Source organism: Martes martes (genome assembly GCF_963455335.1).
Source record: "Martes martes genome assembly, chromosome: 1".
NCBI lineage: Eukaryota > Metazoa > Chordata > Mammalia > Carnivora > Mustelidae > Martes > Martes martes.
Genome location: NC_137888.1, coordinates 11,954,589 through 11,967,516, shown reverse-complemented (window position 1 = coordinate 11,967,516; position 12,928 = coordinate 11,954,589). Strand labels below are relative to the sequence as shown.

At 37.7% G+C, this 12,928-nt stretch overlaps 1 protein-coding gene across 2 annotated transcripts in view; it reads right to left on the bottom strand.

Moving 5' to 3' along the window:
• Positions 1-12,928, bottom strand: part of PAXBP1 (PAX3 and PAX7 binding protein 1) — a 33,535-nt gene that overhangs the window by 9,338 nt on the left and 11,269 nt on the right. For both annotated transcript variants that reach the window (XR_013967201.1, XM_080809741.1), the window contains exons 8-14: positions 9,222-9,345; positions 5,758-5,857; positions 5,557-5,672; positions 3,786-3,985; positions 2,609-2,753; positions 1,797-1,918; positions 374-450 (exon numbers count right to left, since the gene is read on the bottom strand). Coding sequence is in view for 1 of the 2 variants with exons in the window: in XM_080809741.1 (XP_080665867.1) it covers positions 374-450; positions 1,797-1,918; positions 2,609-2,753; positions 3,786-3,985; positions 5,557-5,672; positions 5,758-5,857; positions 9,222-9,345 (884 nt within the window). In the remaining variant the exon portion in view is untranslated. The remainder of the gene's footprint in view (positions 1-373; positions 451-1,796; positions 1,919-2,608; positions 2,754-3,785; positions 3,986-5,556; positions 5,673-5,757; positions 5,858-9,221; positions 9,346-12,928) is intronic.

Genomic DNA, 12,928 nt, shown 5'->3' with positions numbered 1-12,928 from the left:
AGAGAAACATGAGCAAACACTTTATATGTTAAGTGCCATCTGATTCCTGGAAAAGATTTCTACAAGTAAAATAGCTGAACAAAAGAAATTAAGTAATTTTTCAAATTTTCAAATAATTATATTCCAGAAGACAGGTTTTAAAAGAAAATGGAAATTTACTAAGAGACACAAAGGGAGAACAAAGAGCGTTATTTGCTTTAGTCTGCTTAACAGAACAATTTTTCCACTGAGCTAGTCTCTTTGGGTTACAGGTTTACGCTAAATAGGTATGGTTTGTATTTCGAGCTACCTTTAGTTTTTCTAGAACTTAAGAAGCCTTCTCTGGAAGATAATGGAAAATATTATCATCTTTAACGTTCTAAGAGTTACTTACTTTTTGGGATATAAGGGCATGAAAACATCGTCATCTAACGTTCTCCTCATTCTTAGTAAGAGGGCTTTTAGGTACACCTAAAGAATTAAAAACAGAGCACAACTTAAATAAGAGTTATGATAAAACTTAAATTTTAATCTAAATCAGTATTCAATTGCAAGTCAATAGTCTTCTACTTTTTTTTACCTTCCTTACTTGAAGGCATTAAGGTCTTTAATACTCACTACTCCCAGTTCAGCCCTCAACTACCAGGCACTAAAGCCTCTTAGAAATCTGTGAACCCTTCAGGCTACTATGTATCACTAAGATTTAAAATCAAACACATAATCGTCTTCTCAAAAGGAGGCCAGTGAAAATGATAATGGACAGCACCTTTTCCAGGGTGCCTGCATGGCTTAGTCAGTTAAGAGACTGTCTTTGGCTCAGGTCATGATCTCTCTCTGGGCCCTGGGATCAAGTCCTACATTGGGCTCCTTGCTCAGTGGAGAGCCTGCTTCTCCCTCTCCCTTTACAGCTCTCACTCAAGCCTTCTCTATCTTTCTCTCAAATAAATAAATGAAATGAAATGAAATAAATGAAATGAAAACAATCTGATGTTTGAAAACTAACTGTTTTTGGGGTTTTTTAAAAAAGATTTTATTTATTTATTTGACAGACAGAAATCACAAGCAAGCGGAGAGGCAGGCATAGAGTGAGGAGGAAGGAGTCTCCCTGCTAAGCAGAGAGCCCGATGTGGGGCTCGATCCCAGGACCCTGGGATCATGACCTGAGCTGAAGGCAGAGGATTTAACCCACTGAGCCACCCAGGCGCCCCAGAAAACTAGTTGTTTTATACGCTGTTCAAATGTTTTAATAGTTAAATCATGAACGGTTACCCATTCTAGTAGTTTTACATTTTTCTTTTTCCAAAAAAACCACCCCAAAACAGTTCTTAAAGGGATTTCTGATTAGTAGAAAGTGGGGAAGTGAGAAGGATGAGAGGCTACCTGGAGTAATGACATCGCCTTGCCAGAGAGAGTTGAAAATTAAAAACAATTATCTCAAATCTCATATATTTCGGGCTATAAAGGACCAGAGGGCCTGAGGGAATCAGATTCTCTGGCAAGCCTTAGAATATAACCAATCATTCCGTCAACTCTTGCTCATTTTTTAATTTTTAAAAAGACTTTATTTATTTGCAAGAAAGAGAGAGAGTGTACACGTGCACAAGAACAGTGGGGAGATGCAGAGGGAGTGGGAGAAGCAGACTCTCCGCCAAGCAGGGAGCTGGACGCAGGGCTTGATCCCAGGACCCTGAGATCATGACCTGAGCTGAAGGCAGCCGATGAACCAGCTGAGCCACGCAGATACCCCAACTCTTGCTCATTTTTGAAAGAAAAGGGGAGGAAAAAAACCTTTCACAGATAATAAACAATTAAATTACCTGTGTATTTTTGTTTTCTGCATTCACTACTGAAGGATATCCATTTATTAATTTTAGTGTAATTCCAACCATTCTTGAAGTCTGTGTTGTAGAAAAAGGGTCCCACATATTTTCAGCTATTACTATGAAGAGAAAAGTAGGATGTGTTGAGACACAGAAGTAAATTGCAGCGGACTTAAATCTGCTGTCAAGCAGTCCTCAACTTACAACCGCCAATGCTGATTTACTTTTTCTCTCTCTAGAGTTTAAGGTCCACTCTTCTTTGTCCTCTTAACTCTCAATGTGGGGACGTTGAAGATAAGGCAAATGTGGAGAGGACATAGATTCATTCTATACTCTGCTGGTGAGTGATTTATTAAGATTGGCAGGGAACAGAGGATTTCTATATCCTAGGATATGCCCCAGCATCCAGAATTCCTAATTAAACTTGAAACTTATTTTTAATATTTTAAATAGGTTCCCATACCAATGATTTCTAATCTTTTTTGAGAAGTTGATGGAAGTAATGAAATTTCTCCCCAGGAAAATGCATAATCCCCCTGCCAAAACTGTGTTCGTTTCCGCTTTAGGTAGTGTTTAAGAGTTTCTAAAATTCATCTATGGATCAATTACTGCCTCCAACTCTAGGCCTACCCCGAGGTGGTGTCCGGTCCTAGGTTAAGAGACGTCCACCCTTTAGCCATCTCTGAACCCAGTGGTTATTTTATCATTTGTAATAAAACTTCTATGAGGGAATATGCTCTGGTTAAAAACTTGCAAAAACAGACTTGGAAAACTCATGTGTTTAAATGTTCAAATTCAGAAATCTCTACCTGTTAGTTTCGGAAGAATCACCTTTTCCACAATGGTAGGCAGCAGCGCAACGTCTACATCATCTTTCTCTTGCTCTCGCTCTTCACAACCATAAAATAGCAAAGATTCAAACCACAGCATATTCTCAAAGTCACGACATTTTGCCTAGAAAAAAAGAGTATTAAAAGCGAAACATTTAAGATGCTTGCTATTTCTGCCTCTAGCCCTGGTAAGAGGAACTCAGGAACAGGATTTAACCTTCAGTCGTAAACAACTAAAGACAAAATACATGAAACATCCATTTTCAGACACTGGATACACGCAGTACAGGACTATGACCACCCCCTCCACCCCCCACAAAGAGAGAGCATCAAATGAGGTGAACCCCTGGAAGGAGAGCGGAGCAGGGTTGGTGGGGTCACAGGCAGAGCAGTCTCACTTAGTCGTGGAGACAAGCACTGGAGCTCAGGGAGGCCAAGACAGTTGGAAGCTGTGGGGCAGAAAAGAAAAAGACCTCCAAAATGCACACAGGTCTCCCTGACCTCTGCCATGTACTAAGACACACAGGCACAGGGTGAAACCCCACAAGGTCTGGCAAAGAACAACTGCCAGCTGCGGGCCAAATGGTTCAGTTTTTTCAGTTGTTTCCAGGGCTCCAACCTCAGCCCTCTTCTCCTTACAGTCTACACACTGAACCCAGCTAATCTCACTCGTGCCCATGGCTCCGTCCACCTGCAGGTAACCTCCAAAACTCTCTCTTAAACATAATCACTAAACGTATATAGGACACTTATATAGCAGGCCACCGGGTTCTCTTGATTCCACCTCCTAAGTTTGTCAATTTGACTCTCCCAGTTTCCATTACCCCCAACTCAGTTCAGGTCCTCATTTCACATCTGCCTCACCCAGCTTTCCCAAGAGGTTCCAAGATTTTCTAGGATCAAAGGACCAAGGTCTGACTGTTCATTCACATTCATATCTCAGTGTCACTACATGTCAATTTAGTTAACTGAGAGAAGCACTGTATGGAACTTGAAAGTCACAAAGGGCTCTCTTGAGAAGGAAGGGAGCGTAAAAGATCATGACATGATATAATTTGTATTATAGCCCTGTGCCCAACCTCCCCTCTAGCTTTGAGATCAAAATTACCCAAGTACCATGTTATATTGCTTTGTACTAGTGACACAAGCCACTCACTTCAAGAGGAGTCCAAGTGAGAAGCTGCAGCCGTATAAGGGGGTTGAATAGCTTTGGCAAACAAAGACCGATGTAAGCATCCTTGTAGGACAGATAGTATTTTGAACGCCATGCCTCAAACTGGGACTTAATACAGTCGATTGAATAGAAACTTTCAAGGACATCTTCAAAAACCTTGCTGGACTCCTTTGAAATGCGATCTAAAGACAAAAATAAAAACAACAAAAACCCCACAGAGAATCGTAACTTAGTATGTAGAAGAAAAACTACAATTCAGTATTTTCAGCATAACTTCAGTATCAGATAAACTCATTAACAGAGAAATCATTACTAATCACAACTTAACAGAAAGCATAAACAGAGATAAGTTTAGGTTTCAAATGTCTATTATGCAAACCAGAGTGCAGGCAGTGCTCATTTGCACGGCTCCAATATGTACCATTTCCAGTCCCCAGAGTTTAGTTAAATCCCACCTGTCCCCCAACTAGTCAGTTTTCAGTTACTGCGGTATATTAACCATGAGTAACTGCATGACGTAATTGCTCTTCAGTCCACAAATCCCTGTATAAATATCAGATGTGCATCATGATCAGTGATCAAGTCTAATCAAGTCTTCAGATCTAAACGGCAGCTTACATAGAAATATAGTGAATGGAAAAACAAATTAATACTATGAGGAAACAGACAAATCTAGAATTTAGAATGCAGGAAGTTCAGCAAGGTAAGTGGCCTGGTCTCTTCAAATTCTTAATGTCTTAAACAAACAATGGGGGTGCGTATATGTGTAAGGTACTCATGGATATTCATTAAGTCTAGAGGGAAAATGCAACAACCAAAAGTGGGGCAGGAAATCTCGTGTGGATCCTGGTTTGGAAAATACAGAATAATCCACAAAAACAGTCCCAAGAGTTTTGTTTTGGGGGAACTGCTACTCAACAGACACAATATAAAGAACTGTTAGTTAAATACGCTCAAGTGTTTAAAGTATCATGGTGTCTACAGGCTACTTTCAAATGGTTCAACAATACACACACACACACACACACACACACCCTTCAAAAAGTTAAGGCAAACTTGGTTAAATGATGGTAAGAACTGTTGAATCTGGGTGACAAGTACCTGGGTGATCACTGTGCTATGCTTTATAATTTCTGTTTAAAAAGATTCAGTATAAAAAGTGGGAGAAAAATAGACTTCTCCAACTAAGTTCCAAATGGCTTGCAGCCAACAGAACTCCAAATAATCACAACCAGTGGTAGGAAATGAAGAACTTCTGAAGACTCTTCCAGAAACTCCTGGCACATAACAGTATTAACTACTCATCTTGGTTGAAATTATTCAGAACTCCCCAAATCAGGAGTTTACTTCAGGGCTGAATGTCCCATGTCCGAGCTCTACATTCCTAGGACAGGATGCATTAGGGCTATTCTTGTGATCGGACACACTTTTTCTTCCTTGTCACTTAAAATTCTATGGTTCTGAAGAGTAATATCACTTATTACACAAGTACTAAATAGATTCCATAGTGTGGTTATCACGTTCGCCTGACACGAGCACTAAATAAAGCCCATGACCAGGTATCATCATTACTTTTGAGACCTCATCATCATTATATTCAGTTAATGAAAATGGGTGCAAGTTTTTACCATTAAGAAGAAAGTGACTGATTCCAATTCAGGGGCCACAAAATTTCACATCATCTTACGGTAAAAAGCACACCCAAGTAGAAACCAAAGTGGCAATGAATCTCACTTCCAAATAAATGTCTAACCTTTTTCCAGATTGAAATTTGTAATATCTGTAGAAGTTTCTTCATCATCACTGGAAAGGCCTTCAAGGTGATCTGCCATCTTACCGGTTTGCTCTCTGGCTTGTCTCCGACGAGTCCTAAATAACAAACATCATGTTCCCAAACCAGATAAAAGATTCCTCCCTTTGCAAACAAAGCAACACCAAGCACTTTTAAAATTACCTCCTGGCCTCCCGTTCTGCAATCCTACGTTTTGCATGCTCTTGATACAGTGCCCGATCTCGCCCAAAGGAATCAAGATTTGGTGCCATCAGAGCTTTATCTGTAAAACAACGATGGTTAAAATTAAAAGCCTTCCTTCAACAATCTTGAGGAAAGAGTTTGCACAGAATAAGCCATAATGATAGACTGTTTGCTAATCTCAACGACAGGATTCTGCGGTAACTGGTAAACCAGACAGTTTTCTAGTTTAGAGCAAATCTCAGTATTATGCTGTGTACCCATGAAAAGGAGTAGAAAAATAAATGGAGAGTTCAATAACCCTACACAAAAACACCTGGGCTTAATCACTATTTTTATATCTACTTGTAACAGAACTAACTGGTCGATACTATCATGATGACCAAATAAATTAAAAATCAAAATTACCTGTGCAAAGGGAAAAATAATAGATTACTTTTAAAGGAAGAAGCATCATATATTGAATGATACAACAGAAAAGAAACATGGGTAGGAAGGATGAGAAAACAGCTTTGTTTCAGCAGTTTACTAATTTTTCCTATTTATTCTGATTTTGCTGTACAGAAACTTATTCTCATTACTATTTCTAGAATAAAGGGCAGAATCAACATATAGAATGAAAACTGGATCTAAGAGAACCAACCTATGCTTTTTCAAACAAATTCTTTCAAAGCACAATTCCCTTCTTTTTTTTTGCTTATTTCCTGTCTCTCTCTCTTTTTAACTTTCTGGGCCAATTTTCTAGCCTTAGCTTCCAACCTTCCTATTTAAATTTATATTTCCATTACTATCTTTTTAATTCCTAAGAGATGGCTCTTATTCTGAGAATACTTCCTTTCTATAGCATCCTCTACTTCTGGCACATGGAGGGCACCTATTACCTTCCAAAGGACAGCAAGTCTATTTTATATTTTCTTCTGAGGCCTGCATTGTCTTTGTTTCCTCAGTCCCTTTGGTTCTACTGTGTGTGCTGCTCTTTCTATGGTCAGTAACTACCTCATATAAGAGAACGAAACTGGTAGTGCTGTGGACAAAGGTGGGAGGTAACTAAAAGAGGTCTCTCCATCCGGTCCCTCGGACAGAGTCTTGCGTTGGGGGCTCCCAGATGTTAGCATCTCAGGGTCTTTTCTCTGGACCCATTCTCTTTCTCCAGAGAATAGTCCTCTAAGCTCTTGTCTAGGGTAGGAGAAGGAGTGGGGGCAATGCCTGTAACACTTCCCTCATTTCTACGTTTTATGAAGATAGTCTGTAAGACAAGGGCTGTAACAGACGCAAACAACCCAGGGGACATGATGCAGGGAAAATCATACATAAAGTAAAAGACACCAATTTAAGACTTTTGCATTTTTCTTCCCCAATATCAGAGATGTGCCGCCAATAGCAGCAAGAGGAAAAAACAAACCCCCAATTAGCACTCTATTTCAGTGTACCCAAACTGTCAGAGACCCAACTATTTTTAAAAGCTGACTTTCTGAGTTGTTCATTCATACTTCAAAATCGCTCTGACATCAGGAAGGACGTTCCAGAGTTCAGCAATTATAAAGCAAGATGAGCATGGTAAATAAGAAAGATGCCCCTGTTGTACCTCAAATGAGTTCACACACCACAGGTGAATCAGCTCAAGTCCCAAACTATAGAAATGATTCCTGTCTCTTTACGGGGTATCCTTCATTCAAGAGATATTTTAAAGAATGTTCATTGCTATAATAAATACTTAAAATGTCGCAATGTTTGTAAGATTCTATAGTATATTATGGAGATATGAGAGTAGATGACTCAAGGGATAGCCTCCTTCACCGCTCTAAGAACTATATGCAGTAATTGTGGGAAGTTCACAAATCTCAACAGATGAAACGCAGGGTTTTTTGTTTCTTTAAAAAAAGATCAGAAATGGAAGTGATACTTTAGTGTCCCATTTAATTTTCCTCCAACATTTAACAATGAATATTTCCCTCCAAGGCAGTATTTTTCTCTTTCTCATTACTTTTCAATTTCTTTCCAACTCTCAGTCTAATTAACATACATCATTCAACCTTTACTTCTAATATCATGTAAATAAATAGCTTCAAATTATAAAGAACAGATAACAGGCAGGAAAAGGTATTTGATGAGATGCACAGCTCATACAAACCGTTTAATTTAAAAAGGAATTTACTTCCTTTCATAGGTTACCTGTAATCTGCCCCAGAATTCTGGTTCTGCCAGGATCTAAAGTGATCTGGAAGGCCTGCGTTAGTCATCTAGCTGCCCAATATGGCAGTAAACCAATTTAAGTTTGTGTGGCAAAAAATAAGAGGACAAAGCCATTCATGTGTCTCAGGTCTGAGTCTCACTCAGCTCTGAGGGCCATATTATCACCTCTTTACAATGGTCCAAAACCCATCCTGCACACAGGATGCCTTCTCAAAGATCCAACATCTAATTTAGGGGACACCCTGTGTGGCAAAGCAAGGTTTTCAAAAAGAGTAACACTAGGGCCCTTTGATTGTTTAACAAAGAAGATACTGGTCACCATCCAAGACCTAGCAAAAATCTCTGGGGACAGGACCAAGAAACCTGCATTTTAAATTAATATTACAGTAATTCTTATGTATGCCTCATTTAGAACTGCTGACACAGGGAACAAAGAGATGACAAAAGAAGCCACATGAAATCCAGGCTGGGAAAATCCCTAGCAGAGAACCCAAGAATATGGAGCACAATGGAAAAATGGAATTAAAAGGTTTAAAACTTGTGGTTAAAGAATCTCAGCTAAACTATTTAATGAGAGGTTTCCAATTAATTTTGGTTTTCCATAGCACATCTCTTAATGGAAGGAATATAAACCAAATTTCTGAATTTTTACATTAAAATTTCAAGAACTGGAGGCAACCGACTTACTAAAAAAACCCCAGTATAAAAGGCAAACTAAAGAATAAAAAAAAAAATTTGCTTTTCTCTAAGATGTAAAGCTCAAAATCCCCTAATCTTGGAGTTGTATCATTTGTTATGTCATTAAAACCCCCTCTCAGTATTTTCCTTGTCCCCAAACTCAAGAATCTTTCACTGTGATCAACAATAGCATTTGTATTAGTGCTATGAACAGGATGAAAATTGGGGGGGGGGGGAATCAACTGGGGTCAAATGATAGTGGTTTTAAGATATAATAGTGCTCTTATCTTCTCTATACTCTGAAGAGTGAAAAAATATGTCCACAGAAGAATAAGATTGATAGAATATCAGTGCACGTTTTTGAACTCCTTTGCAACACTCTATTTTCTTAAACACAATCCAAGGACATGCTGTTGTAACTTTTAGAACTACCTGACACAAGAGCAAGGAAATGTGTTTCTTTAAAAAAAAAAAAAAAAAAAAAAAAAAAAGCTAAGCTCTCTAATTTTCAATTAGGCTGCACTAAGTAAACAAGGTTGTTTAATGAATAATAAAAACCTTCAAGATGGACTGACTTGAATGGCTTGAAAACTCCGAAGATTCATCTTTAATATCATCTTGTCGTCTTTGGACAAGGCGGGAAGCTCGCTGTTTGTACAGCTGATGTATTGCTGATTCAAGTTCATTAATCAGTGGCACCTGTAAAAATACAACACACTCCGTAACACCAAACTCCTCAGTTGCTTACTTAGTTGAGGGTTCCACACTATTTCCGGATTTCTGAAAAAGTACCCTCTATGGACAGAACAATCATGAACTCCCAATGGGACACAAACTGCAATTCAGTTCTACGATGTTTGGGAAACATCTCTTCTTTTAATCCATATATACAGCTATAATGTCCAGTGCCTAGTTATTGGAGTAAAAGTTTGGTTAGGAAACTTAACACTTCAGTATTAGTAAAGAGAGCAAGTAAAGAAATGTCAAAAACTGTAGTGCTTTTCTTTCAGAATAAAGTACTTGCAAGTCTTTTAAAGTCCATTTTTAGTTTTCCAGCAGCATGATCTACCTCAGAATTTTTGTAGCTTAAAATAAACCATTATTGCTGTGCAGTACCAAAAAAAGGCAGGTAAAGGCAGGTAAAAAAGGCTCCACGAGCAGGTAAGAATGGGAGTCTGCTAACTGCCCAATTCTGGACACTTAAACTGCTCTGCCACTAGTACGTGCCAAGTACCTTAACAGTAACGTAGGAATGTCACACTACACTGTAGCTTTACTACACATTCTTAAATGTGAACTGCATTCACTTACAGTAGTGAGGCAACATTTCCAGCTTTCACTAACCTAGTATCAATATCTCAAACTCAGAAAGCTAGTAAATATTTAAATTTTTCCACATTTTGTAATGAAATAATAAAATCCATCACATGAATTATCAGTTTACGAAGTCAATGAATTTTTCCAGGTTAATACCCACAGCTAAGCAGTCACTCGGCTCATACAGAGTACAAAAGCTTATAGAAGGAAACCTCACTTAAAAAGAAAAAAAACAAAAAACAAAAAAAACAACCAGAAAACTTTCTTTATCAATATCTTATCTTATAAACCAAATGCTATGAAACTTTCACAAAACACTAACAACCACTACACATACCTGAGGAAACCAGAAATTCTAGTTTCCTGATGGTTAGTGCAAATGGAAAACACATTATTTAGAGTTTGGGAACACTGGCACCAAGTGTTATAGCAGCTTCCTGAACTGAACAGACTGCAATGGAAAATAAAAAAAGGTAGGTGGAATTCAAAGATGTCTGTAATAAAAGCAATTTTATACACTTGCATGATTCTGTTGAAAAAGTAGCAAATGTTCACAGAAAGATCAAACTGATGGAGTTATTTTAATCTCTAATATGCCACACCATGGGCAACAATGTCCCCAAATCTGCACTGATTATCTTAGACAGCTGGGCCCATAGGCTCTATCTTTAAAATTTACAATGAGCGATTTTTTTTAAGCATTCAGTGCTGTATTACTGGACTTACACTTCTCCACCCTCTTATTTTTTTCACACCACACAGGATGAAAAGTAAATGTACCTATATATCTAAGGTGCATTCTTTCAGTCCTGGAGATTATTAACATTCCTCTACTGTGAGAGCTACACACCTAAGGTTGCATCAGACAGTTATTCAATTTATAGTTAAAAACTCTGATAATGTAAGTATTCTGTTTAGGTAACTGGAATGCCTTTCAACAAAGCTGAGAAAATTCTGAGAATAAAAACCTTCAAACACATTTTTCAGCTCTCTTTCATGTTTTTTAACAGTACTGATTTTGTCTCAAGAGTATGCACCATGACAATTTCTTTACCCTCTCCAAACTCAAAACTGTTCTTGACTATTTTTATTTCAAGACCAAATTTAAGGTGAAGAACACAAGAAGGAAGATTGACTACAGGGAAACAAAACAATGGAAAGTTAAAATGATCTTTAAATAATTAAAAAATCTAAATTAAAAACTACTTAAACTTTCATAACAAAAGAGAAAAAAACAAAGAAGTTATCTTTCTATGACCTTAATAAATTTTTATAGTATAAAATGAATATTCAAATGTATCCAATTATTCCTAATATTTCCAAGGCGACAATATATGAAAGTATTAACTTAGAAGCAGTCTCTTAATAAAACTCAATGCATACGAAAATGTCAAAATGAAATAAAATACTCATCCTTAAAAGAAAGGATTATCTACCCCGTAAGTGACCCTGGAACCACATTAGCACATCTGAAGTGATTTCTCTAAGAACATGGTAACTGAGATCAATAAAGTATACTACTACTTATTTCTAAAACAGCAATTAAAAAACTATATGAACTAGGCGTCCTAGTAGTCTCTTTAGTTCAAGAATGACATAATCTAGTTGATCACATTACCATCAATTTTTAACAGTTAAGCTTACAGTTACAAGTATTTAAGTTGACAAAGTTCTAAAGCAGAGGCTCATATACTTCCAGGAAAAAACTCCACAGGGACAAACCTCACTTACAAAGTATGGTTTAAGACAAAGATCCTTTCTCCAGCCACAAAAAGTTATTAGACTCCCACCATTTCCGCTGGGCTCAAAAGGACTTTATTAATAGGAAGGACACAACCACCAGCTCTGACACCTATGTCTACTTCCCACCTTGACTCTGGCCCCCTGCAGAGTCAAACCTAGGTTTCTTTCCCACCCTTGCACTTGTCACCCTAAGCCAGTGATCTGCCACAAGGGATATCATTGCTCAGACTATAGTTGCTTGTCCAGAAATCAGGTGGTAAGACAAGAATGTGATAAACGCTACAGATAAGACCCTGTGAACGCTATCTCAGCCTACATCAGACCACAGACTGTCTAGAACCATCAAGACCCATGAGGAAGACAGGCTAGCAGTGTTCTTTTGTGAGTCTTTGGCTTTAGGGTATTGAAGTAATCAGAAGAGATGATAAAATGCTCCTTCAAACATACTATGCTTACAGATTCTATGCTAATCCACACAGCCAAGAAAAAGGGTAAAATGTGCCTTCTAATTCTGAATCACTTGGAAGTTTAGAGACAGCATATTCAAAGATATTAATTTTTCTTTAAGACTACAAATGCTTAATAAACCAATGCACCAAATACATTTATCTTAAAAAAGAAAAATCAAGAGGTCATTTGAGAAGAGGATCCTATGCACAACTAATTTTAAAAATGCAAATAACCAGTATAGTAGAATGCAAAAACTATTCCAAGTGACTAGCATACAAAAAAACACAAAACAAACTTGGAAGAAATGAGGCCTTCAAAGAAATTATGACCAATGTTACAGTTCCTGAAATGGACGAAGCATAGGCTTATTTAGATTAAAAACCATCAGCAGCAATGGTGACCAACTTTATTTAGAGTTAAAAGAAAAAAAAACTAATAAAATTTTGCAACTTTATGCCTATTTGGAATAATCTGTAGAAACAGTTTAAAGATAAGTTTAGACCTAAACCATAAAAAAGAAAATTCCACCAGAGTCCCTTATATTCCAATATTTCAGGGCAGGCCATATCTACCATTATATTAAGCACAACTTGCCAAAGTCTTATTTAAATACGCTTTATCTTTTTTGTTTTCAGCAAAGGCACTGTTTTGCCACCCCCAAGATAGAATGTCGCTAATGAAGAAAATGAAGCATGGCTTTTCATCACTTCTAGAGCTGAGTTCAGTGTACACTTCCCGAGAAATACAGAAAAGATCTAAACAAGGTCGTCTA